This window comes from Chrysemys picta, chromosome 14 (genome assembly GCF_011386835.1).
Source record: "Chrysemys picta bellii isolate R12L10 chromosome 14, ASM1138683v2, whole genome shotgun sequence".
Classification (NCBI taxonomy): domain Eukaryota; kingdom Metazoa; phylum Chordata; order Testudines; family Emydidae; genus Chrysemys; species Chrysemys picta.
In genome coordinates this window covers 34,531,714-34,558,358 of record NC_088804.1, presented here as the reverse complement: position 1 = coordinate 34,558,358, position 26,645 = coordinate 34,531,714, and the positions used below count along the sequence as shown (strand labels likewise).

At 41.8% G+C, this 26,645-nt stretch overlaps 1 protein-coding gene across 2 annotated transcripts in view; it reads right to left on the bottom strand.

Moving 5' to 3' along the window:
* The window catches only part of GAN (gigaxonin), a 44,428-nt gene extending 18,535 nt beyond the window's left edge, over positions 1-25,893 (bottom strand). The window contains exons 1-6 of one of the 2 annotated variants that reach the window (XM_005292315.4): positions 25,589-25,893; positions 5,227-5,341; positions 3,634-3,984; positions 2,889-3,106; positions 877-998; positions 298-410 (exon numbers count right to left, since the gene is read on the bottom strand). In XM_005292315.4, the coding sequence (XP_005292372.1) occupies positions 298-410; positions 877-998; positions 2,889-3,106; positions 3,634-3,984; positions 5,227-5,341; positions 25,589-25,755 (1,086 nt within the window). In that variant the 5' untranslated portion in view covers positions 25,756-25,893. Of the gene's footprint in view, positions 1-297; positions 411-876; positions 999-2,888; positions 3,107-3,633; positions 3,985-5,226; positions 5,342-7,732; positions 7,809-25,588 lie in introns of those variants that run through there. The other variant, XM_065567266.1, reaches the window with a different exon arrangement.
* Positions 25,894-26,645: the final 752 nt, after the last annotated feature.

Below are 26,645 nucleotides of genomic sequence, written 5' to 3'. Positions count from 1 at the left end.
TAATGTACTTATATGACTCCCCCCCACCCCCATAAACATAGCATCTGAGTGCCTCCAAATCCTTTAATGTATTTATCCTCATAACATTCCTGTTAGGTAGGGGATTACTATTATCATCATTTTACAGACAGGGAACGGAGGTACAGAGAGGCCAAGAGACTTGCCCAAGGTCAAAAGGAAGTTTCTGGCAGAGCAGAGATCTCCCAAGTCCTAAGCTAGTGCTCTAACTACTACACCATCCATCCTCTATTTTTCAAAGGAAAAATAAACCCCCATACAGTTGGGTAGTGATCTTGCCTCATTCATTGGTGGCAAGGAACTCCATGAATTGGTATCAGGATCATATTTTTCTCCAGAGCTCAGAGTTTCCTTATTTTCATCTTGACCTCCAAGTACAAACAAAAATCCTTCTGTAAAACAAAGTGCATGTGAAGATTTTAAAATGGAAGTCACACCAATACTTGTCACAGGGCATTGAGCTACATCTTGGAAATCACAGGTTCATAAAAATGCCGTATTGGATTCCAGACTGGCAAAGGGTAAAGAATGTACTTTCCCCTGTGGTTTGACTCTACAGGCCAAATTCAGCACTGGTGTACCCAGTGCAACACTACGGAAGTCATAGTGTGGTTACTTGAGTAAAACATTCCCATAGCGACAGTTTCAGCAGATTCCAACAAAATATCAAAGTATGATTCCAAGATCTTCACAAGACAAAGCAGCATACTGGGGGAAGGCGTGTGGGGTGAAAACGAACAGGCTCTAGTGTAGCTTGCTCTAAGAAGGCAAACGACATTACAAACTATACCCCATTTTGACAACCTGGTGAGTTTAACAAAAAGCCAATGGAGTGTAAAGTAACATGCTGTCATTTACCTGCTGAGAGTACCCCATGGTTGATTCTTGGAATGCTCATAGGGGCAAGTTCAATCCAGAGTTGCCTATTAGGATCATAAAGAGGGCACATGCATCGCATCACAGCTGTTGGCTTCCGTGACCTGAAAAAGGAGGAAATATGTATATATATGAAATAACATCTGTGTGTGTGTGTGTCTCTCTCTCTCTATATATATATATATGAATACTTACAACACAGGGTCACTAAAATTGCTTGATTATGAATCTATACTTAAAATACTTGATTAAACATGTGCATCTGGAAAATGCCACAAAGACACGGTCCCAGCACAAAAGAGCTTACAATCTAAGTTTGTAAATGTACAAGCAAGAGGGGGGGAGGTGGAGAGAATATGTGATGCAAGGAAATTGGCTATGGCCCTAGCCAGTGAGGAATTTTATATAAAAAGCAGATTATACTATCATAGAACATTAGTATATCTTCTCCCAGTAGAATGAGTTTTAAATGTAACTGAACAGGATGTGCTACTGAGTTTTTATCAATAGTGAGCAAAGGTTTGAGCTGGGTCAGCAAAGAACAATTCCCCCCTCCCAACCCCACAAAATACTTGAAAAAGGAAAGGAGAATGGGCACTGTCACCTTAAATCTCAATGTAACAAACAGAGAATCTACTTTGGCACTGCCGGTAGGTCCTGATGCTAAAGCAGAGATTTGATATTTTATTAAAATGTAACATTGATCTGAAAAAAAAACCCTGTAAAATAAGTGTTGCTTTTGGTATTCCATATTTATTCTTAATCAGGACTTTCACATCAAACCTGCTCAGTTTACAAGTCTGAACAAAATTTTTCTGGCACCAGCATATGGTACCACAAAAGTTGTGTCTTTGGCTTTCTACCTCACTATCAACACTGAGGATGTTTTAATCAGAAGTTTGCTATGGAACTACACTGCTATTGTAAGGACTTTCACAAACCTCACTCAGCCAATCAATGGATGTATGATTAAATGTGATTAGAGTAGTTTTCGTTTGGATGGTGTCCCGAACATGTAAAGCGCTATGATAATGTTACATATTTATTTGTATTTTAATACTTGTTAAAGATGGATTTTCAGAAGTTTAAGTAACTCGTTCACTGAAGATATCTGACATTCTAAAATGGATCAAACATAAGGGTGTTCTAGGCACATCTAACCATGCTAAAAACAAGTTTTGTAAATGTGCCCAATTAATTCAACACTAAATGGGTTAATATTAACTGCACTTCTTTATCAATAATAAGACTGGCCATACTGGGTCACAGCAAAGGTCCATCTAACCCAGTATCCTGTCTTCCGACAGTGGCCAATGCCAGGTGCCCAAGAGAGAATGAACAGAACAGGTAATCATCAAGTGATCCATCCCCTGTCGCTCATTCCCAGCTTCTGGCAAACAGAGGCTAGGGACACCATCCCTGCCCATTCTGGCTAATAGCCATTGATGGACCTATCCTCCATGAACTTATCTAGTTCTTTTTTGAACACTTAATAGTCTTGGCCTTCATAACATCCTCTGGCAAGGAGTTCCACTGACTGACTGTGTATTGTGTGAATAATACTTCCTTTTGTTTTAAATCTGCTGCCTATTAATTTCATTTTGGTGACCCCTAGTTCGTGAGTTATGAAAAGGAGTAAATAACACTTCCTTATTTACTTTCTCCACACCAGTCATGATTTTATAGACCTCTATCATATCCCCCCTTAGTCATCTCTTTTCCAAGCTGAAAAATCCCAGTCTTATTAATCTCTCCTCATATGGAAGCCGTTCCATACCCCTAATCATTTTTGTTGCCCTTTTCTGAACCTTTTCCAATTCCAATATATCTTTTTTGAGATGTGGCGACCACATCTGCATGCAGTATTCAAGATCTGCATGTACCATGGATTTATATAGAGGCAATATGATATAATTTTTATGAAAGTTACCATCTGCTCACTAATTGCTTAAATAGTACAAGTCATTTCTGTCGGTAACATACTGAATACTTACACTCTTTCTTCACCACCAACAGTCACTATACACTCGGAATAACCTCTGGGTTTGAAAGAAGCTAACATTGCCTCCCCCTGCTGTGGTGGAGTGAGTGGAATGTTGCTACATTCTTTGACAATCTCCCGTACCAGTGGTTCGCTCATCATTTGCTCACGCAAATAAGTTGAATCTAATCCTGAAACCCACACTGCTGACATGACATCCTTCAGGTGAACCTAGAGAACCAGAAACATTCAAAATTTCCAAAACAGTTTAAAAAACAGAATTTTGTGTTCACCATACTTTAGAATATAGCTCCAAGAGAATTCTTATGTGATGTATTTATTTTACATACAGAAAATACTGGAAAATATTTTATGGATAAAACAACTTAATTTCTAAATAAAACTATTTTAGAAAGCACAGTTTAAGTCTCTGTGTCCTGTGGCAAACAATGTTTACTTCCCCTCACCCAGCAATGAGCTCATACATCAAAACACACAAAGACTAACAACTGTGTTACTTCATTCAGTGTTTTTATCTGCAAAAACGGAAGGATGCAGCTACAGTATAAGCAACACTTCAGCTCAACAGCCCCGATCTATTTTCCATCTTTATGTACAGTGTAATATCTAAATCCTAGAAATGCAAGAATACAGGAAAAAGAATTTATCTGCACTGTATTCCCATCAGGTAATTTTAAACAAGCACAGAATGTGAGCCCAATTTACTAAACAAACTACGTAATTTACTGCACTCTAACCTTTCTTAATTCTGAATCATGGGAGATCCATCTAATTACTGCTTCAAATACATATTTTTCATTTCCAACATTCAGCTTTTCCAGGGATAGCACTTCTTTCAGTTTTTGGGGACTCAGTTCCAGGAACTCCTCTGTGCTGCTGACATCTCGGAAGTGAGTTTCCAGATACTCCGAGGCAAGGTAATAAACGTGACGCAAACAATAGTGCAGTGCAAAGTCCCGAATACCAATACAGTTCTCAGCAGCTATACAACCTTCTAAAAACTCACAGCACAGAGTTTTAAGATCTGTAAGAAGCAGGAGATCAGCTGCCTGCAGAACATCTTGGATAGTGTCTTCATTTAGCCTGATCTGCAAGAGTTTATTGTAAAAAGTTACAACTACAATTCACAATCTGGTATAACTTTATAACTGATTCTTAGGGCTGGTCTACAGGATCACTTACATTGATATAACTTATGTCGCCCAGGGTGTGAAAAAGACAGCCCTCTAAGCGACGTAACTTACATCCACCTAAGCGCTGCCCACACCTTACGGAGTGCAGTAATTATGCCAATGGAAGAGTGCTCTTCCGTCGGCATAGCATGTCTTCACCAGATGCGCTGCAGCTGCGCCAATGTAGCACTTCAGTGCAGACTTGCCCTTAGTGGCTGAATAATGGAATATACCATAGGTGTAGAAGATGATTCGAAAATACCATGCAGAAGGATAAAGCCACTGCTGGTGGGCAACTTAGCTGGGTAGAGAGCACTTGAAGGGGTGTTTTGTCTGAAGGAACCATGAAATTGTTAAACTCATCCAGGAAATAAACTATATTTTGCTGGTAAGACAAATCAGCACACACAGAAAAGAGACATTATAGCCCCAACTGCACTTTTTTCTTCTTTATTGTGGCCTTGATGATTAAATTATTTTCTTAAAAATAGCTAACCAAGAGCCGATGCCACCTGATGCCTGTTTGGAGACCTGTTTGAAATTAATTTGGCAATGTCAGTCTGGTTCCTGATGGGCAAACCAAAAGCGGATTTTAATATGTGTTTTGCTGGGAGTCTTAGTAGGGACTAGGGAGGACGGAATGGGTTTGGAGAGAAAAAAAAAAAAAAAAAACTTTGTCAGCCTTAAATGGCTGGAGTTGATGGACCGGCGAGGCAATGAGGTGGGAAGCTTGGACTGCCCAGATAGAAAATGTTCTGTGAAGGTATTCAGTCTCCCAGGCTGCCAATCCAGACACCTTTCACAAGTACCAAATCACACATGCTTTAAAACCAACTCAGTGAAGAAATTAGTATGGTTTTTCTTTGTTTTTTTTTTTTTTTTAAGTTTAACATTTATTGTTTAAAGTTTGTTTCTTGGGATACATGACATTAAGCAGAGCAAGAGAAGCACATCTGTGCTTACAATCTATTTTTGGATCATACCAGTAGCTTGCATTCTGGCGTATGGAAGTCATTTAATAGCAAAGACTTAAAGCACAAAGTTCACTAGTGCTTCCTTTTTTGGATGATAGGATAAGACAAAAAGCAGGGGTTTATCTCTAACTGGGGCTGCTGAATTAGACAGTGAAAGATGCAATAAGTCTGTTAAGCACCATACCTGCCCACTGAAGATGTAATCCAGTATCTCTCTCATGATTTCGACAGATATCCCTTCAAGTTCAATCTTATATGTAGATCCATCATCCTTTGGAGGATTATAGTTCAATTTTGTTCTGGGGGGAAAAACAATAACTAATGAGTCTGCAGTATCTGGTTACCAAAACATCACGGGTGGTACTTCCTCACAGAAGCTCTCAAATCAAGGTACAGGATATTGTTAGAAGAAAGGATATCACAAAAATACCTACACAGATGCCTGAGCATTCCAACAGGGTGTGGGGATCTGAATCTAGATGTAATGTATATAATAAACAGACTTTATGCCAGCTACGTTGGGGAAATTAGGTTAATATAATTTAAGAGGCTAGTCCTATTAATCGGGAATCATGATTATAGCTACATTTTAATCACAGAGATTTTTAATGAAAGTAATGGACAGGTCACAGGCTGTAAACAAAAATTCATGGCCTGTGACCTGTCCATGACTTGCGCTATATACCCCTGACTAAAACTTGGATGCTCGTGGGGGCAGGGGCATGGCCGGGGCACTGCAGGTGCTTCGGGGGGGAGGAGGGGTACGGCCCAAGGCCTCCCCTGGTGCTGGGGGGGGGGAGAAGAGGGGGACAGCAATAGTAGCTGTGGGGGCAGAATTGCGGGTGGAGGCAGCGTGTGGAGCTGCCTGGATGTGCCTCCACCTAAGGGCTGCAGGGACATGCTGGACGCTTCCTGGAAGCCCCTCACTGAGGTAAGCACCGCTCAGAGCCTTCACACAGAAACCCTCCTATTATGAGATAGATCTGAAACGGCTAAACAGCACTAACCAAATGTATGACTGTCTTAAACAGTGTCCTATTTCAGGCCATAATAATGGTTAACCTGAAATCACTTACTTCAGCCCAAATCCAAAAAAGAACAGAAAAAAAAAATATTGAGAACATTGTACTTTTAGCATATGGGGGATTGTGTTTTTGAGAAAAAGTACAAATATAAGAAACCCAGAAATATATATATATATATATATATATATACATACACACACACATATACACACACACACCCCTATTCTAATATAACGCTGTCCTCGGGAGCCAAAAAAAATCTTACCGTGTGAAACCGCGTTATATCGAACTTGCTTTAATCCGGCAGAGTGCGCAGCCCCGCCCCCCCGGAGCACTGCTTTACCGCGTTATATCCGAATTCGTGTTGTATCGGGTCGCATTATATTGGGGTAGAGGTGTATATTCAGAACCATGAAAATGCACACTGAATATACCCCTTTCAATCTTAACTCTACCCCAGGGGTCGGCAACGTTTGGCACGCGGCTCACCAGGGTAAGCACTCTAGCAGGCCGGGCCAGTTTATTTAGCTGCTGACGCGGCAGGTTCGGCCGATCGCGGCCCCCACTCACCGCGGTTCGCCGTCCCGGGCCAATGGGGGTGGAGGGAAGCCGCAGCCAGCACATCCCTCGCCCGCGCCGCTTCCCGCCGCCCCCATTGGCCCGAGACGGGGGACCGCGGCGAGTGGGGGCTGCGATCGGCCGAACCTGCCGCGTCAGCAAGTAAATAAACTGGCCCGGCCTGCTAGGGTGCTTACCCTGGTGAGCTGCGTGCCGAACATTGCTGACCCCTGCTCTACCCCCATATTCTATCCTGAGGACAACTGGAAACAATAAGACCACATTATCTATCCATTAGACAGGTTCTCTTCATCAGTGAGCACAAAAATGTTAATACATTAAGATTAAAAGTAGGCTATGTGATAGAGAGATAAAGTGGTCTTGAAATTTCTATTTGTTTTCAGTGTGTGGGAAAAAAAGTAGGTATAGGTATGGAGGTTGGGCTTTGCGTAACTGTGAATTTCTATAATTTAATTTTAAAAGTAAGATTTTGAAATTATTTAAATAGAGATGTTTCAGCCAGTAAGTATACACAGATGGTAGAATAGCAGATACTTAATTACAATTCCCAGGACACTGATTTATTCTGAGTTGCATACCTGCTGCATAGTCACACATATCTAAGTAACTAGGGAGGCTGACAGTTATTAGCAGCAACCCAGCATGCAGAGATTTACAAAATTGCAGTTTGGTTGTTTGATTCTCTAATTTGGGAATAGGCAAAGGTGTTTTCTCTGATTGGCTCCTATACAATATTCCGAACTTTGGAGCTGTTTGGCATCAACAGAGAAGGCTGCTTCAGCTTTTCTTATTTCATCTTAAGGAAATAGAACATTAAGATTTACATGCAAGGCAACCCCCTTTGCCGCCCCCCCCCCCAAAAAAACCACCCAACATATCAAAACAGCAAAGAAAATATCGTATCAACCAGTAAAAAGGGAATTAGGGTAGGGAAGAAGGGGTGAAGTGGAGTTTTTGTTTGTCCACTTCTCAACTTTGCCCTCCCCTTCCAGGGCATAAAGTTTTTTCCCCCACCAGAATAGCTGCCATATTTGTTATTACATTGTATGTCCTGGGAATAAGTACAGCCTCTTGCTCCAAATTCACCTTTGAAAACAATGTATGCAAAAGTATATTGCTGTTATCCTGGGGAGAAGAGCCCTGCTAACTGGAGTGGAGAGAGAGATTTCTATAAGAGGAAGAGTAGAAGAAAAATAAGGGAGAAAGTTTAAAAAAAATCCTCTTAACCTATTTTCTTAAACCATTTAATTTGCAACAGGTTGACAGCATATTTTATTAGGGTATTTTGAGAATTTGTTTTCCCTACTTTCACTTAAAATTTGAATACAGTGTTGAATTTCTAATATCAGTATAATACCGTGAAGTTGCTTCCTATTCATTCAGTAATAAGAAATACAAAATGTTGTGTGTGCAATTATATATAGATTTCCATAAATAAATAAAATGATGAAATCCCATCTTCCTGTTAGGAAGCCACAGAGCATGTAGGGTATCTGAAAAAGTGAGCAAAAAAAGTGTGTGATATCAGATGTGCAAATCCAGAATCTGCTCTTCTACATTATTCAAGGAAATGCAATCTTTATTAGTCAGCTTAAAATCCATTGTGTAAGACAATATGAAAAACAGAATGACAGCTGTTTACTAAATATATACAATTCACATACATATAGGAATACTTCAGATGAAAAGAAAAGGCCCATGTTTAAGGACAAAGTCTGAAGTTGACCAGAACCACACATTCACATCCAAGGGCATAAAATGACTTCAGCAGATTCATACCATTTGAAACCAGTAAAACTCAAAGTGACATTACTCTTGGCCAATGTAAGTTTGATCCTTCTAGGCACATGCAGAAATAAACATTTTACTTAATGACATATCCACCTTCCATTGTGCGTGACACTGGGAATACTTTTCCCAGACCTAAAGAAGAGTGCTGTGTGGCTCGAAAGCTTTGTCTCGCTCACCAACAGAAGTTGGTCCAATAAAAGATATATCACCCACCTTGTGTCCCTAATATCCAACCAAGTCAGACATATTTGTGAAAGGAAAAAAAAAGTATATTATATATATATATATATAAATATAAATAAAATGCATAGCTTACTTATTGTGAATGAACAATAACAAGATAAAGAGTATATATTTCTATAGTAGTAACACCAGTTATAATACAGTTTTAACATTTAGAATGCTGGCATGTTCCTCAATGACAAAAAAACAATGCCTAAGTGGAAGACATATATATTATGTCTGCAAAGCCTCCACACTCTCAAAAAAAGAGATGCAATTTCAACCTTTTTGAAGAGTACTGCCCTATTCTTGTGTACCTCAACTGGCTACAATAAGGAAGTCTGGGGCTCAGTCTTCATTGCCCCTTTATTTTACCTTTGATAGGTTACAATAAGAAATGAATCTTTCGCCTTTGAAATTGAACAGTAACAAATTCTCAACTACTTTATCTCATATTGAAAACCACCCAGCTTCATAAAAATGCCTACAAAGCTGTTGTAGGATGGCAAAAAAAAAACAAAAACAAAAAATAAACACCTACAATTCCTCACTTGAAAAAAAAGAACCTTCCTTCCCGGATTAAACACTTTGCACCAGAAAGACTAAGCCATAACTAAACGATAGCTAGACCAGCAAACCCTCCTAGCATAGACACATCTTAGATCAACAAAAGAGATTTTTTTGCTGGTATAGTTTATATCAGTTCCCTGAACAAAATAAACTATACAAGCAAAAGCACATTTTTGTTGGTACACTTCTACCTCGATATAACGCTGTCCTCAGGAACCAAAAAAATCTTACCGCGTTATATTGAACTTGCTTTCATCCGCCGGAGTGCGCAGCCCTGCCCCCCCGGAGCACTGCTTTACTGAGTTATATCCGAATTCGTGTTATATCGGGTCACATTATATCGAGGTAGAGGTGTATAACTGAATCTACATTTGGACTTTGGGCAGTTCAGAAGTGTCAAAAAAAGTAATATCCCTTACCAACACTGCTATCCTGACAAGTTTCTAGTGTAGACCTGGCCTAAAGCTAAAACATGTTTGTGGTAGTGACTCAATCCCAAATTAGAAAGTGAGCTCTACTCAATACTAGTTAGAGGGATTTGAACATGTCAAGGCAATACTCCAGACTCCCCATCAATAATAAGCATTGAAACCTCCTCTGCAGAGTTAGGTACAAACCTACTCACGCCAAGACACAATTAAGACTAACTTGGGCTAGGTCTACACTACGTGGGGGGGAGGAGGGGGGGGGCGGAAGGTGTCGACCTAAGATACGCAACTTCAGCTATGTGAATAGCGTAGCTGAAGTTGCGTATTTTAGGTCGACTTACCTGGCTGTGAGGACGGCGCCGAGTTGACCACTGCCGCGCCGCCGTCGACTCCGCTTCCGCCTCTTGCCGCGGTGGATTTCCGGAGTCGACAGCAGAGCCATCGGGGATCGATTTTATCGCGTCTTCACTAGACGCAATAAGTCGATTCCCAATAGATCGATTGCTACCGGCCGATCCGGCGGGTAGTGAAGACGTGCCCTTGGTCTCCTCCCAATTCAGGTCCCACACATGGGTTTATGAGCCATCAGAGCACCACCTCCCCACATTAACACTAATTAAGTCTTGTTTAATTTTACCATTAAAAAAGCTAGACATTTGATAACGTGTCTGGATTTATAGCTGTAACACTTTCCTCTTGATGAAATTTTGCCCATGCAAAATTTTTTAGATCATATTATAAAATAGATCAGACATAGAAACATGATGAAGCAGTTTAATGCCACCCACCCCCTCTTCCAAAATACATGTTACAATGAAACAAGTAGGATTTATTTTTCAGGTCACACCCCGGCCCTTTGGCAGCACACATGAAAGATATCTGTCTTCACCACACCCTGTAGAGAGTGCCAGCTTTCCAAATATTTTGCCTACGTACTTGGTTTTTAGGTACTCTGAAAAGAATGAGCAATGTCAGATCCTAAGGCAAAATGATCCAGACAACAGCTCAGTGTAAAAAATAAAAAAAAGGGGGAGAGGGAAGGAGAATTGTTTTGGTTTTGTTTTGTAAGGAGGAGGAGAAAAAAAGGATTGCATTTAGTTTAAAGCTTTTCAGAGTATAGAAAAAAATAAGTTTGGCTAAAAATTAGATAATTACGTTTTTGCATATTATGGGGGGAACAAGACAATTCCTTCAAACAGCAGCCACAGAGACAGTTAAAACATAGCACTCAGCATGTTTTTCTAGCACCATCAGCATTTCCAAGTTAGGGCCCCACTTGTATATGTCACTGGAATTTTTTGCTTCATTTTACTGTGTTTTAAAGGCATTGTGTTGGATCATGATTTCATTTGCCCCACTATAAATCTGATATTATTCTGCTGCAGTCAATGGAGTTAGGATTTACAGCCAGTGTGGAGTAGAATCTCCAGTCAATCCTGAGGCCTTGTTTATAGTTGGGTTTTAGCCATCAGTGGCAAGGTGGATTTATTTAAATCCCCATGTGGAAAGCCTTGATTTAAATAATCATTTTAGTTAACTTTCCATTTGTTCTTCAGTTATTTTCTAAAAAAAGATGCATTTTCATTGGTTGCTATAACTACTAAAACATGTTGATTTACAACTAAACAGAGCCTTCATATTAGACTCAGTACATCTTTTTTGCTACCTCGGAGGGTATGTTATAACTATATACATTTATTTAAGCCATTATATGTCTTACTATTTTCAAATTCTTATTGGCTATACATTTTTAGTATGTTAGAAAATGGTGAATGATGGGTGGAATCATAAATATTCACAACTTGAGAACTGAGCTAAGCAAAGCTTAGGGAGAGAGACTATAAAATAGGCACATGAGATGACTGGGGTGAGCTCAATGGATGATCCCGATGGTGTAGTATCTTGGAATCAGAGGTTGGCTCCCAATGCCTGTGATGAGTTTTACAGTCTCTTACACCCAGTAGGACAGCCTCTAGATCCCCCACAGGATCAAACCCTTAATACAGTACATGACCTATTGTGACATATTTATAAAGCTTGATCTCAAAAGTTAGATGTTTTCCCCTGATTTTTCTTTATAGACTAGAGAAGTAGCCTTTAACTAAAGTTTTTGATAAAGGTTTATGGGGATTCAGCATATTTATTTAAATGTTTTAAGAGACAATAAATCAAAGCCTTAACATATTTTGTAATTCAGATTTTAAAAACATTTTTTAAAAAGAAAAATTATAATTTAAATAAAATAAAAAAATATACAATGTAAATAAAAAATTAAATTTTGATTTTTTCCCCAAGAAAATCACTTCTTTTTATCCACCCTTATCAGTGGGCAGAAACTACTGTAGCTATTCCAATGCAAAACCCAAGCATAGACAAAGAAGCTACAATTTGCAACAGTTCTTGGTTCTAAAGTTAGATAATCTCAACTGGTACAAATTGCAATTTTCCTGGTCTACATTTGTTGTTTATACTCATTTAGCTGCACAGGTTGCTGATGGGAGAATCATAACTAATCCCAACTAGAAAACCTTGTCCACCCTACAAAAAACCACAAACATGCTCATTAGTGACAACAGGTGCATCTGAAAGGGTTGATCACAGCTTGTCTTAAACTGTGATCAGAACCAATTCAGCTACAGGTATATTCTGCAGCATAGATAAGGCTTAAGGCACATCCTCTTATATAAGAAGCACATTTTAAAAATCCTTAATCTTTTTATGACAACGCATTTGGAAAGTGAACTGAACTATTCTAAAGGAATAAAAAAAATAAAATACAAAAACCCGTACAATTTTATTCAACAGGTAACAGCTTAGCTAGTATAAAAAAATACTAGTTGTCATTATCTCTCTCTGGTTAACTTTAACTTAGCATCTCAATTATAAAGCTTCAAGCCACCATTCTGCTGCAGGTGCCACCTAAATTTGGTTGTTATATAACTCATGTTTCCTAACTTCCACTTCATCCGAAGAAGTGGGCTGTAGTCCACGAAAGCTTATGCTCTAATAAATTTGTTAGTCTCTAAGGTGCCACAAGTCCTCCTGTTCTTCTTTTTGCGGATACAGACTAACACGGCTGCTACTCTGAAACTTTCCACTTCATAACAACTTGAAATTGAAAATAGCTTGCAGACTCTTACTAAAACATTTCCATATGCATTAGGCATCATTTTGAAACTATGACTTGCCTACTTTGTCATCTCCACTTGATTTTGTTTATGCTCTCTGTATGGGTGTATATATATCTCCTCAATATTTATTCCACTCTGTATGGATCCGAAGAAGTGGGCTGTAGTCCACGAAAGCTTATGCTCTAATAAATTTGTTAGTCTCTAAGGTGCCACGAGTACTCCTGTTCTTTTTACATATACAGGAAGACTCACAGGTAAATACAGCCATCTGCAGACAATGGGAGTCATCAAGATTCCAAACCATCCTTAATGGCCCACACTTTACATAATTACAATAGGCCCTCAGAGTTATAGTTTATATTTCTAGTTTTAGATACAAGAGTGGTACATTTCTACAAATAGGATGATCACACTCAGTAGATTATGAGCTTTGTAATGATACCTTACAAGAGACCTTTTGCTTGAAGCATATCCCAGTTACATTATATTCACTTATATTTTTATAAAACCATATAGACTGCACAACGTCACAGATGCCATTCCTGGAGTTTGGCTCTTAACCAAGAGCTGGGCCTTTGCCTTGCTTAGAAATACAAACTGTCTGCCAATTTGTTAACTCTGCTCTCAAACATATTACCAACAGCTACTAGAAAGGAACAAGACCAACTACAGATTAGGGTTGCTAAATCTACACATTATAAAAAAAATATTAAAAATATGAGGTGGCAGGTCCCTGCTAATAATTTAGAACTTGTGACTTGATGAGATCATCATAATTGGAAAACATTAGCCTTAATGAGTTACCAGAGAGAACTATTTTTTCAGGTCTTTATATATTCCCATCACCATGGCACCTGAAAGAAGAAAGCAGCAAAGTTTAGCCAACCTTTATAGTAATTGTGGGATGAAGCAGTGTAAATGAAAATCAATTATTAAAAAACAACAACAGTAAAACAGTGTGAAGATGGCAGCATGATCATGTCACTCCTTTGTAGATGTGAGAAGGCCGACAGCTGGACAACTGAGATCTTGGGAGGCTATGAGGAAGGAAGATGAGACAATCAAGGAGAAAAGGAGCTCAGATGAGGATTTCAGCAAAGGCAATGATGCATACAGCCAGCATGGCACAGTGCAAACTCACTGGCACAAGATATTGGGTATGTCTGCGAAGCAAAGAAAAAACCCATGCCAGCTGACTTGGGCTCCAGCCCAAGCCCGGAAGTCCACACAGCAATGAAAGCCCCACAGTCAGAGTCAGCTGGCACCGGGTTTTTCTTTGTTGTATAGACATACCCACTGAGGCCAAGACTTAGAAGGATTCAAAAAAGGGGTATATATTTGCAAAGATGGCTACAGTCACACTAGATAGGATAAAATTGTAAAAGGTATAAACCCACATGCCTCGGGATTTAAACCTATCATTAACTATTTGAGATTAGGAACAGATTTCCCTCTTATTATTCCATAACTGTACACTACAGGGTTTCTTGCATTTTCCTCTACGGCATCTGGAACTTCCAAAGAAAGGATACCAGACACTATAAACCAGTGATCTGATCCAGGATGACAATTCCTGGGTAGTGACAGGCTGATTTACATAAATAGAAATGTGGTAGAAAGAGAGTTTGAGATCAAGGAGAACATACAGTGGAGGAAATAATTGGTCTGAACTGAGAAGGGAGCCAGAAGAGAGTTCTATTTGACTCTCAATTGGTTTCTCAAATTTGAATTATCTTGTCCAAATAAAGAAAATAGTCTCTTTGTATGTGTAGAACAGGCCAATGAAAACAAAATCAAGTTTATCAATTCAACCAACTCTGCATCTAGGGCAGGGGTCCGCAACGTTTGGCATGTGGCTCGCCAGGGTAAGCACCCTGGTGGGAAGCCACAGCCAGCACATCCCTCCCCCGTGCAACTTCTCGCCGCCCCCATTGGCCCGGGACAGCGAACGGCGGCGAGTGGGGGCTGCGATCGGCCAAACCTGCCGCGTCAGCAGGTAAATAAACTGGCCCGGCCCGCCAGGGTGCTTACCCTGGCGAGCTGCGTGCCAAACGTTGCCGAACCCTGATCTAGGATATTGCACAGACCTTCACCAGTTCTATGGCTCTGCATTCTTAAGGACTTGAGCTGTAAATATATATTTTTAGAATTGATTGTGTTTAGTATGAAAGATGACTGATTAGTAGACACTCATATTGTAGCGACCTCTGTCTCTTTAGAATTACAACTTTTTGTGTAAAATCAAAATGAGTTAGCGCCACAAAGGGATTTAGGCACTTAAGTCCAAAATTTAGATTCTTAAAACCCTGCTTAGCTGATGTCCAATAGCCTAGGCACTTAAAGGCCTTTAGGCACCTAAATTTCTGCCAATGAGGCCTTCTTTGTATAGTCCTGCTTTAACAAGCCCCTAATTAACATCTTCCTTATCAACCTTAGCATGAGCACTGTATACTCCATTACAATCGGATTTTATATAGATCATTATGTTCCACCATGCTCCCATCCAAATAAACACGCTCTTAAAAAACACTTCTCAGGAAGACCAGACACATTGAGTTTCTAGGCCAAGCTATTTTTTAGGATATGGTAAACCAAACGAAAGTTAGAAAGTTTTTCAGAAAGTCAACAACTCAGATACTTCTTAAACACCATGCTTGAAAATTTAACTCCATTTAAGTCAATAGGAATTTTTTCACTGACTTCAGTGGGGCCAGGATTTCTCCCAATTACTGCATCTCAGGGTAGAATTTTTCTAGGAAGTTTGGAATAAATCACAAAAGTAGTTTTAAAAGTATGTGCCATTTCAGGGAGATTGGTAAAGAAGATTGAAGCTCAGGTGAAAACTAGCTTTCCACCCCTGGACTATAGAATGGCTTCAATCCCTGCACATTGAAGCATGTGTTACCATTGTACATCATGGTTTGTGGGTATGTAATTAAAAGGTAGCTGAGCTGAAAGGAAGGGTGGGAGTTCAACTTTGGACTGAGGGTAAGCATAGGAAATTTCAGTCCCTAAAGTTGTTTTTTCTGACATGTACTGATAAAACTAATGCCTTGCATCAAGAGTGTTTCCGCAACTTTAACTACAGCAGCATTTTGCATTAAATTACTTCATTATTAATGTCACAGTCTCATTCAGTTAAAGTAGTGGTTCTCAAACTTTTGTAATGGTGACCCCTTTCACATAGCAGGCCTCTGAGTGCGACCCCCCTTATAAATTAAAAACATGTTTTTATATATTTAACACCATTATAAATGCTGGAGGCAAAGCAGGGTTTAGGGTGGAGGCTGACAGCTCATGACCCCCCATGTAATAACTCACAACCCCCTGAGGGGTCCCTACCCCTAGTTTGAGAACCCCTGAGTTAAGGAGACTGTTTTCAAATAGAAATGTTTATGAAACATCTATAGAAACTTTTTGTAATTGCAGAGAGAAACTGAACAAAGGGAAATTTAAACAAATAAAAGCAGAGAGAAGGTTCCAGCAGCATGAAGAAAAAAAGACAACACTTCTATTAGCCAATAAATGCTGTATGACAAATGATATTGTGGCTGTTATATTATTTTCCTAATTAAAATCTTACATAAATTCTAGGACTGATTTTGAAGAGCACTTGATTATTAAGTCCAGTGTTAAGCAATGCTTAGAACTAAATGTATACAGTGAGTAAGACATTTTAGTCATCTGTCTTCTCACAGACTCCACAACAACAAATCAAAACGCTGTAAATCAATAGTACTTAGGATAGATAATAAATAATAATAATAATAATAATAATGGAGATATCCTATCTCCTAGAGCTGGAAGGGACCTTGAAAGGTCATCGAGTCCAGCCCCCTGCCTTCACTAGCAGGACCAAGTACATATTTTTGCCCCAGATCCCTAAGTGGCCCCCTCAAGGATTGAACTCACAACCCTGGGTTTAGCAGGCCAATGCTCAAACCACTGAGCTATCCCTCCCCCCCCATGGAAACATGGGATTAATAATAGGTTTCAGAGTAGCAGCCATGTTAGTCTGTATCCTCAAAAAGAACAGGAGTACTTGTGGCACCTTAGAGACTAACAAATTTATTAGTGCATAAGCTTTCGTGGGCTACAATCCGAAGAAGCGGGTTGTAGCCCACAAAAGCTTATGCTCTAATAAATGTGTTAGTCTCTAAGGTGCCACAAGTACTCCTGTTCTTTTGGGGGATTAATAATGTGACACAAAGCCTTTCACAGTTGGTCTCCAATTCAAATTCAGTTCAGTTAAATGTTGACAGAGAGAGGTTAACATCCTAAGGTTGTTTATTGTTAATAATGTGTATTACAGTAGTGCCTATGGGCTCCAGGGTACTAGGCACTGCACAAACAGAATAGTAATCAGTCCCTGCCCCTCAGAGTTTATAGTCTAAATAGACAAGACTGACACAGGATAAGGGAAGGAATACAACACAGGCAGCGCGAACTGCCTAAAGGCAGCAAACATCTTGTTAGTTTCAAGGCTTGTTTTATTTAAGAGCCTCCATGAGATGAGCTGGTCTCAAGTTTTGAATGGAGAAGTTTGCACATGACCAAAAATATATAAATAAACTACAGTATTTGTTTGCCTGAAAGCTATTTCCATGAGTATGGGGTTAGAGTTAATTTTAAATACGTTGAAAAATACTGTGCGCTTATTTTTACATATACAAGATTATTGTACCGGAGACAAACCAAATTAGATTACTAGAGAAAAAGTAAGATGTGGTAATAGATACATTACTAAATTAGGAGATTACTTAGTAATAGCACCATGTGCATACGTCTGCTGCACCTAAGCACAGCAACAGTTTTTGTCCTTCGTTTTCAAACACATCCATGTAGCTGAAAGTCTAAATTTAATTTCAAATACAATACTTAACCCTTCAAAGCACTGACTGTATAATAAAGCTTATTTTATCTATAAATATGACCTAAAATTTTTTCTTTGTTAACAATAATCCACACAGGCATAAACACAGCAAGGTCTACCATAAAAGAAATGAATTGATTTGATCCTAAGAGAGGATCATTTTAAGTCTCCTAGGCTATGTCTTCACTGCAGTCAATTCAGGTGCTTGGCACCCAGGTCAGCCTAGATCAGTTGTTAGCAGCCATAAGGCACATCCCAAATCAATTTACTGCATCCTCAGTGCTGCAATCACATGTGTGTTGCTAGGTTTCTGGGTCACATCCCATGTGCTGCATGCAGTAAGCTGAGCTGCTGTATAATTTCCCCAGTGAATTGTGGAAGAACTTGTTTGTCCTTCTGGGTACATGGGAGCAATTGTGGGAAGGCACTGGAGGACTATCAGCACTCAAGTGATTTATTCTTTGTCCTCAGTGCAAAGTGGACCAGTTACTAACCTGAGTGAAAGTGGCACCTGAGCACTAACCTACATCCCCCGTCAGACTAGCTAACCCAGAATTTAAAGCATCACTAAACTCAGGTGAGAGGGTTGTGTGTGTGGACAAGTGGGGGCCAAGGGGCAACACCCAAGTAACAGCCTGAGTTAACTGCAGTGAAGATGTATCCAACTGTCTAGCCCAGTGCAAATAGTGTTCTCTTTAAACCACTATTACCCAAGTTAGACAGATAATCTTTGCATGTTACCTACTGAATGTCACTTTTTTAAAAAAGGCAAAAGAGTTCACACCACTCAAGGACAGAAATAACTTTGTAAGGTGCTTTAAGATCCTGTGAGGAAAGATACAATATAAGTGCAAATATTAATGTAAACAGCCCCAACAGTATTGTGAAATAGAAAAGCATTATTATTGCAATTATACAGATGGAGAAAATGAGGCCCAGAGGGGGTAAGGGTTATGTTTTCAATGAGTCTCATGCAAGCACACAGCACTGTTTGTAGGCCTTTGCAGGCCCTTGTTGTTCTGCACATGTAAGACAGTTACAATTTTCAAAGATTTAGGTATGCACATTGAAAATTATGGTAAAACCACCAGCCAAGAATGCTTTTGCTGGTATAGCTTATACCAGTTCCCTGACGGGAGGCAGGGAATCCTAGTGGTTAGAGCAGGGGTCTCAAACTCCCAGCCCGCGGGCCATCTGCAGCCCGCGAGCCTACCCAATGTGGCCCGCGGGGCTCCAGCAGTTTTGGGGCCGGGTCTCTCCCTTGGCCCCACCTGCTGCCCCTGAGCGCTCCCCCCTCAGGGGCCCCGGCAGCGCAGCGGAGCTGAGCGGCATCTGCCTGCTCGCTCCAGTGGCTGCCGGCCTCTCCCTGCGGCCCAGGGGCGGCGCAGGGTTGTGCCTCCAAGCGCTGCCTCTGGCCCGAGCACCCCTGCGGCCAATGGGACGCTGCGGGGGTGGTGCATGGGGGCAGAAGTACGCGGACGTCCCCCGGCCCGCCCTGCCTTGGAGCCCCAGGTAAGCACCACACCCCTGACCCCCTCCCAGAGCCTGCACCCCCTCCCGCCCCCAAACTCCCTCCCAGATCCTGCACCCGGTCCCCACATCCCCTCCTGCCCCCAAACTCCCTCCCTGAGCCTCACCCCAGACCCCCTCCCCCACCCAAACTCCCTCCCAGAGCCAGCACCTCCTCCCTACACATACCCCAGACCTCAAACTCCATCCCAGAGCCTGCACCCCAGACCCCCTCCTCCACTCAAACTCCCTCCCAGAGCCCAATCTCTCACCCCTTCTGCACCCAAACTCCCTCCCAGAGCCTGTACCCCAATCCCCTACCTCAGACCTCCTCCCCCATCCAAACTCCATCCCAGAGCCTTAGGCAGGTGGGGGGTGGAGTTTTTTGGGGGGACAGGGTTTTTGGGAGGCAGGTTCTGGGTGGCATGAGTGACATTGGTCCACTGGGAGGATTTAAGGACTGCCACTGGCCCTAAGGTAAATTGAGTTTGACACCCCGAGTTAGAGTATTGATTGGGACTCAGGAGACCTGGAGTCTATTTCTTTCTCTGCCACTGGCCCACTGGGTGACCTTGGGCAAGTCACTTCACCTCCTTGTGCTTCAGTTTCCCTCATATGTAAAATGGAGATAATGATACTGATTCATTTGGTACAGCACTTTGAGAATTAATGATGAAAAACCCTATGAAAGGGGTAGGTATTATTATTATTATTACACTAGAGCTTCTGCCAGTATAAAAATGTTATAAGAAGCCATCACATCCCTAACCAGCAGTATAGACCTAGCTCTATTCACTTTCCCTGGGTTGTGTAACAGAGTCCCTTTCGACAAGTCAAGATATCAAAAGGACCACTTCTAGAGGGTGCAAAATGGTATGCTGTAATTCTCCTCTGCTCAAGCCTAGTGATGTGGCACCAGATAAATATGAGCATGTATAAAGTGCCTTTGGAAGCACTCACCCAGTCTCCCTGCCCTCATAGTATTACAAACATGATTGGACGAAAGAGTCATGACAGGCCCCCAGGACAACTCAGCAGTGAAGACCTTACTGCCACTTCAGCCAACAAACATTTATGGATTAAGCAGATTTCTTTTACTTGCATCCCAGCTAATGCAATATGGGTGTCCACATGGGAAGCAAAGGCAGATAGCAACTAGCAAATGTAGACCTTCTGTATGGTAAGCCTGTGCAGTTTCAGAATTGCTGTGTATTTGCCAGACCCTTCTTTCCTTTCCTTCAGCAGCTGCCATTTTTAACTGCAATGGGTAACCCATCTGTCAGAGGATCAGTGGGAAACCAACTCATCTGTGTCTCCTGACATACATGTGCCTGATTCACAACTATCAGTCTAAGCAATCCCCATGCAAATCTAAAAACAGGCCATGCACCTCTCTCTGTAGCCATGTCAGTGCATCAGCATATATACAGACGCATGGGATTTTCTGAGGGGGTGGCTGGGCGTGAGCTGAGCCTCTCTCTGTCTCTCTCTCACACACCCTAACCTAAGTATTTACATGCTGATTTGGGCAGATAGTACACAGCTTTGGAAAATTTGACCACCAATGACTTGCCCAAGGTTTCAGTGCATGTGATACAGCAAGAAATAGAAACAAAAACTCCTGTCTGACTCCTGTGCTCTAATGATTATCTCTACTTCCTCCCAATTTGGTTACATTTAAAGTACCATCTCACATACTGGATAAGTACAAATCTGATTTCCCAAGAGTAATCACCCACCCACTTCTTCCTGGCCAAGGTAAGGTTCTAGAATAGTTTCATTAATTCTAAACCTTAAACTGGGACCTATACATGGAAGTGAAGTGAACCCATATTGTGTTGAGACCTAGGAGATGGTGTCTGGTACTGAGTTCTCAAGACAGACAAACAAGGCCTCATTTAGAATCCTTAGTCTAGGCTTAAGTTGGATGACTTCAAGCTCCAGAATATCTTGCAGACACCAAATTTAGCAAACAACAAGCAGATCTCAGAAATGCAGTACCATTTAAAAATTAATACGGTTTACACAACAATAAATGGGAATAATGTTCACGGCACCTATATAAAAGGTGAAGATGAGCTACAGAGTAAAGTAATAAAATCGCTTTAACTTTACCACTCCTTTATGATGCATAAAGATGACCTCACATTATTTTTAAGCTGTTTTTTGCCTTGCTTTTAGACATTCTACATTTCACACATACACACAGTCCCATAACATCTCAGTCACAGGCTACTTCCTAAATTTTATCTTTAGATTCGAAGAGGTAATTAATTCCCTTAGTTGCCATGACCTATTTCATCTGAAAGGAAAAACTACTGAACTGTCAAGTTCTGCGGGACACTTCTGTTCTCCAATGCCAGTTCCCTGCCTTACCACTTTTGCTCAACTAAAGACCCTGAGAAGTCAGGGAGTCAGGCTAGACAGCTGGGATAAGAAAAAGAGAAGAGTACAGGAGGCAGGGAGAAGGGTGGAAATAGGGAGATGAGCAGCATGGGTAAAAAGTGGATGGGGGGGGGAAGGGGCAAAATTACAGTTGTATCTCAGAGTTTGGTTTGGAGGAACCTGGTATCTGTATTATGGTTGGTTATATGTTGGAAGCCCAAGGGAATTACTGAAAAGAATAGGAAGGTGAGAGAAACATGATATTGGATTGTTAAGATATGTCAATGAAAGTTATTTTTAATTAGCAAGTTCCTTGTGAAGGTGGGATTTGTGCTTGAGTAACCTTAACTCTTCTAGCACATATCCATGGGTGCAGTTCATGTGCTCTCAAAATGCATGATATTAATTTTTTTCTTCCATAGAGAGCATCTCAAATTGATCTTAAGGTATCAATCAATAACTCTAATCTTTTAGTTAAAAAGAAGTATGGGTTTTTCAATTGCAAAAGTAGCGTACTTAATGTAAATAGATACACTGTTACCCTGGTTAAACCAGCCTTGCAAGAATATGATCTCTCTAAACCCCTCTCGGCAGCCTAATAACCTCAGTAAGGCATTAACTTCAAATCCTACTGGGAACTATCTAAAATACTAACAAAAATAAGTAATTCTAAGAAATATTCAGTTGGCAACAAGGCATTAAAATATTGGGCCAAATCCTACCCACATTACTCACACTGATTTCAAACTCATTTCTTTGATTAGCCTTTCTATCACTGACCTCTCTCCCTTAATGTTGACATTAAAAAAAATGGATAAAATGCTTGTTGTTATTTATACATCTAATTTTCTTTCACTGTCACCTGTTTTCTATACCCTCTCTCTTCTTATCCCACTGTGTGTCACATCTAACTTTAGGCCCCAGTCCTGAAAGTCAACCCACACAGCAAATCCTTGTGCTCTTGCAGAGATCAGGGCATTAGCATTTAAGTTGAGTGAGTAGGGAATAGTTCTTTTTTGGTCTCTCCACTATCATGCAGAAGTAAAAGTACTACAGAAATAATCATGAAGTCAGATTTAAAAGTTATATAGTTGGTGGCTGTTTCATTTTGTATATTTTTATTTAGTTTTAATTGCTATGCATGTTGAAGCTATAATACGATATTTGAAAATACAGTACTATCTGAAATCTGTTTAGAGTTGCCATGAATACTGAAGGGAAACAATTTCTAGAATGCATTTTTCCTTAACCCAAATAAAACAATGTATTTTAAGGCATGTCTACACTGCCCCACAGTTTGGTCTACAGGGGTGTAAATAGAAGTCAGCACCAAAGTGCTGCACTGTAACTCCCCCATGTGGATGCAGCAGGCACACATCAAAAGGTTCCTAGTTCACATGAACATAGCCCTGTTTGAATAGGACTATGTTAACATGCAGCACATTGGTGCACATTGCTATTCACATCTCGGTAGTCCGAACTGTGGGGCAGCAAAGACATGCCCTTAATTCCGAGGGCTGATGCACGTAGTCTCCCTTAGGCATTTAGTAAAGTTCTGACATGTACAATATATGATGCACAGCATTGTTCCAAGATGCTCATCTTCAGTGAGTGTGGGTTCATTTATGTGTAACAACTTCAAACAGTTTGTAAACTTGTACTCAATTAAACTGAAGCCTACAACCAAGTAGTATTGCCTGATTGATTACGTTCAAGCAACCATCACGCATGTACTTCCCAGAAAGTACTCAACTGCACATGTCATCTACATCTAGCCCAATCTATGCAGATGATCATAGCATCTTTTATAGGCAAATATAACTGGAGTGGATCTGAGCAAGTACCCAAGTATTAAAAGAGGCCTGCCATCATTTGGGATTTACTTTAATAATACTTGGCCATATACTGCCTCTTCAGGTACAAGGAGAGAATTAAACATTTGCCACCTGCTAACAGTGGAACAATCCTTTAAAATGTTTAAAAAATAATCTATGGAAATCATTTTTAGTTCATGTACTCTCAGTCACACACTGCCATGTACTGTAAATATCCTGCCATCAAAGGCAAAATTGTCACATCATTAGATTCTTAAGCTTTGACTACACTAGGAGAGTTTCCCATTGCTAACAATGGCTGCACCTGAACCCAGTGTAATTATGGTTTAATTGTGAGCACATTCTAGAACAAATTGTTCAGCACCAATTCAGAAACCAGGATTGTGTTGACTATTGTCTGTCCTGTCCTACACTGCAGTTAAACTGTGTTCACCACAGTATTGGTTGTACCTGTTGCTGACACCCATTGCCAACAACAGCCAGTTTTCCCAATGCAGACTAGCCTATGGTATATCTGGTGAGATCCAAAGAACATTCCATTATATTGTTAGGGTAAGAGAACTGCAAAATTTTGTACAAAGAAAGAAGCAGCCCATTCATACTGTGTTTAAGTTTTAAAGTTAAAATAGGTGTATTTCAGATCCAATAAGTGTCTGCTGGAAGCTTACATATTGCCAGAAATAAAACATCTGACATCATCTGTGACACAGGCAATACATTTAATGCTAAATCAAGCTTTTTTTTTAAAAAAAAAAATCTTTAAATCAAGAGTGAAGCAGGATAATGACTAGTTTACAAACTCTGGAAGAGCCAAACTGTCATATGAATTTACAAAAAGCAAATAACCAATCCTAGAGTGCTGACTTTGTTTAGGGCATCTGACAGACAATAAACCCATCATTTATAAAGATGAAATTACTCAACATATGTGCATTGCTCTGAGAGCACTATACAAAGTACATACTATTGAGAACAACAAACCATACTGAAACAGTGTCCTTTAGTTTCATAATCTCCCTACCACTCAGTATTAACTTCTGTTTTCCTGGCTTGTTGGTTTAAATCATGCCTAAGTAGTTTGGAAGAGACAATAGTGGATGAGGTACTATCTTTTATTGGACCAATGTCTGTTGATATGAGAGACAAGATCTACAGCTTATACAGAACTCTTTTTCAGGTCTGGGAAATGTATTCAGAGTGTAATAGTTTGGGACATTTTCTGTTTAACAAACAAATAACCTCATAATAAAGGCATGAGTTAATGCAACAGAATATCATTTTTCCGCCACAGGCATTTCAGATCAGTCTACAAACACTCAGTTACATAATTTTAATCAGCTTGAATTGCAGAATTGGTCAAGTTAAACTTTTCTTTTATAAAGCATATTTTTGTATGTTTTGATCGCTAGACTGTAGCAGCTCTTTCTTTGGAAGGGTAGAAGTACACACTCGGGAAAGTATTAAAAGCCTTAGATTTCATTGACAGCATATCTATACAGCAGATTGTGAAACTTCCATCTCAGCTGTTTACAACTTGTCTCCAAAATACCAAGGGCAATTAGATTTCCTCCTTAAAAACAAAAGCTTTTTTGTTTTAAGTTATATGACCACAAGTACACACACACACACACACACAAACCCTACCGTCTAATTATTTCCTCTTGGGAAAAAGCTAAACGCATGATGTTTCTCCCCTTAATTTTCAAAAATAAAAATTTCTCTCCCCAGCTGAGATCGTGTTTGCCAGGTTGTAATGGAAACAAGTGGATAGGCACTTAAATAAATAATGCTGGTAAACAAAACAAAAATCAGGCTTCCTGTATCAATTTACTGGCGGCTTCCTAGGAATAGAGGGGCTGGGCGGGGAATTGGCAGAGCCCTCACACTCACAGCAAGTGCCCAGGCACTGCAAGGCTGGCGCACTGGGCTGAACTTACTTTCCGGGGAGAAGAACCTGCGCTTTGCATGGCCCCTGTGCCTGCCGCCCTTCCCGCGGGGCAACGGGCTCGCCCGGGGCTCACCTGCCTCCGCCGAGGGGGGCCGTGGGCAGGTGCCTCAGGGAGCTGAGGGTCTTGACGCGGAGTCAGGGCGTGAGCGCCCACGTTATGCAGCCGCCTCGGCGCTGCCCCTTTCCCTCACCAACACCCCGGCCCGTGCCCCAGGCCCCCGCTCCCGGCCCGCCCCTGGAGCCCCCTCACCTGATGTAGGGGCTGGCGGCCGCCAGGATGTTCTTCTGCACGGGGATCTCCTCGCCCTCCAGCACCAGGTGCGCGTCGCAGAAGCGGCTCTCCTCGCGGAAGGAGCTGAGGGCCCGCAGCAGGCGGGCGGCGTGCTGGGGGTCGCTCACCGCGCTCTGGCCCGACATGCCGCCGCCGCTGCCGCCCGGGGTCGAGTCCCCGCCGCCCGCCAGGGCCACCGCTGAGACCGGGGCCGGCTCCGTCTCGCTGCGGGCTCGCCCGCCTGCCGCGTCCCCCGACTGCTCGGCGACCGGCTTCCTCCCTCACTGCCCCGGCCCCATCGCTCCCGGCCCGGCTCGGAGCTGACATCATCTCCCTGCGCTCCCCGGCCCCGCCTGGCGGGGAGGAGCCGGAGACCCGCGCGGGGCGGCGGGGGAAGCTAGGACGGCTCCGGCCTCGGGGCTGGGGAGAGGCCGCCGCCCGCTCCTCCCAGTACACCGCCCTGCCGCACCGCCCGCGGGGCTTCCCGCCCGCCAGTCGCTTCCCTCCCGGCCCTCTCCTCACCCGCCCAACTCCCCTCCTCCTTCCTGGGTCTGTCCACACTGCGCCCCTCTGCCCAGGGCTGAGCCCGAGCCGCCTTCCGCTAGGGCACACATCGTCTGACTCAGGCCCTGGGTCCTAGGGCTGTGCTGCCGCGGGGCGGGTCAGGGCCCCAGGCTCGTTGTGATTTAGGTGTACAAGCCCTGTTGTTTTGCTGTGTGGATGCCGCGCAAACCACAGGCCCGAGTTAGAAGGGCTGCATAGTGCCGTGTGGATGTGTTAGCACATCAGACTCGGGTGTAAACACAGCTTTACAGGGTAGTGTGGGTGTTCAAGCCCGGGCTTGGAAACTGAGTCTGCAAGCCCAGGTCCCATAGACCTGGAATTACAATGTAGTGTAGTGTAGACGTACCCTCTGAGGCCTCCCCTGAGCCCCACTGTAGGGCCTAGGAAGCAGGGACCTTGCTGCTGGCACCAGCCATTGTAACTGCTGTGACATGGGAAGGAAAGTGATTCCCAAGGCTAGGGACTGACCTCC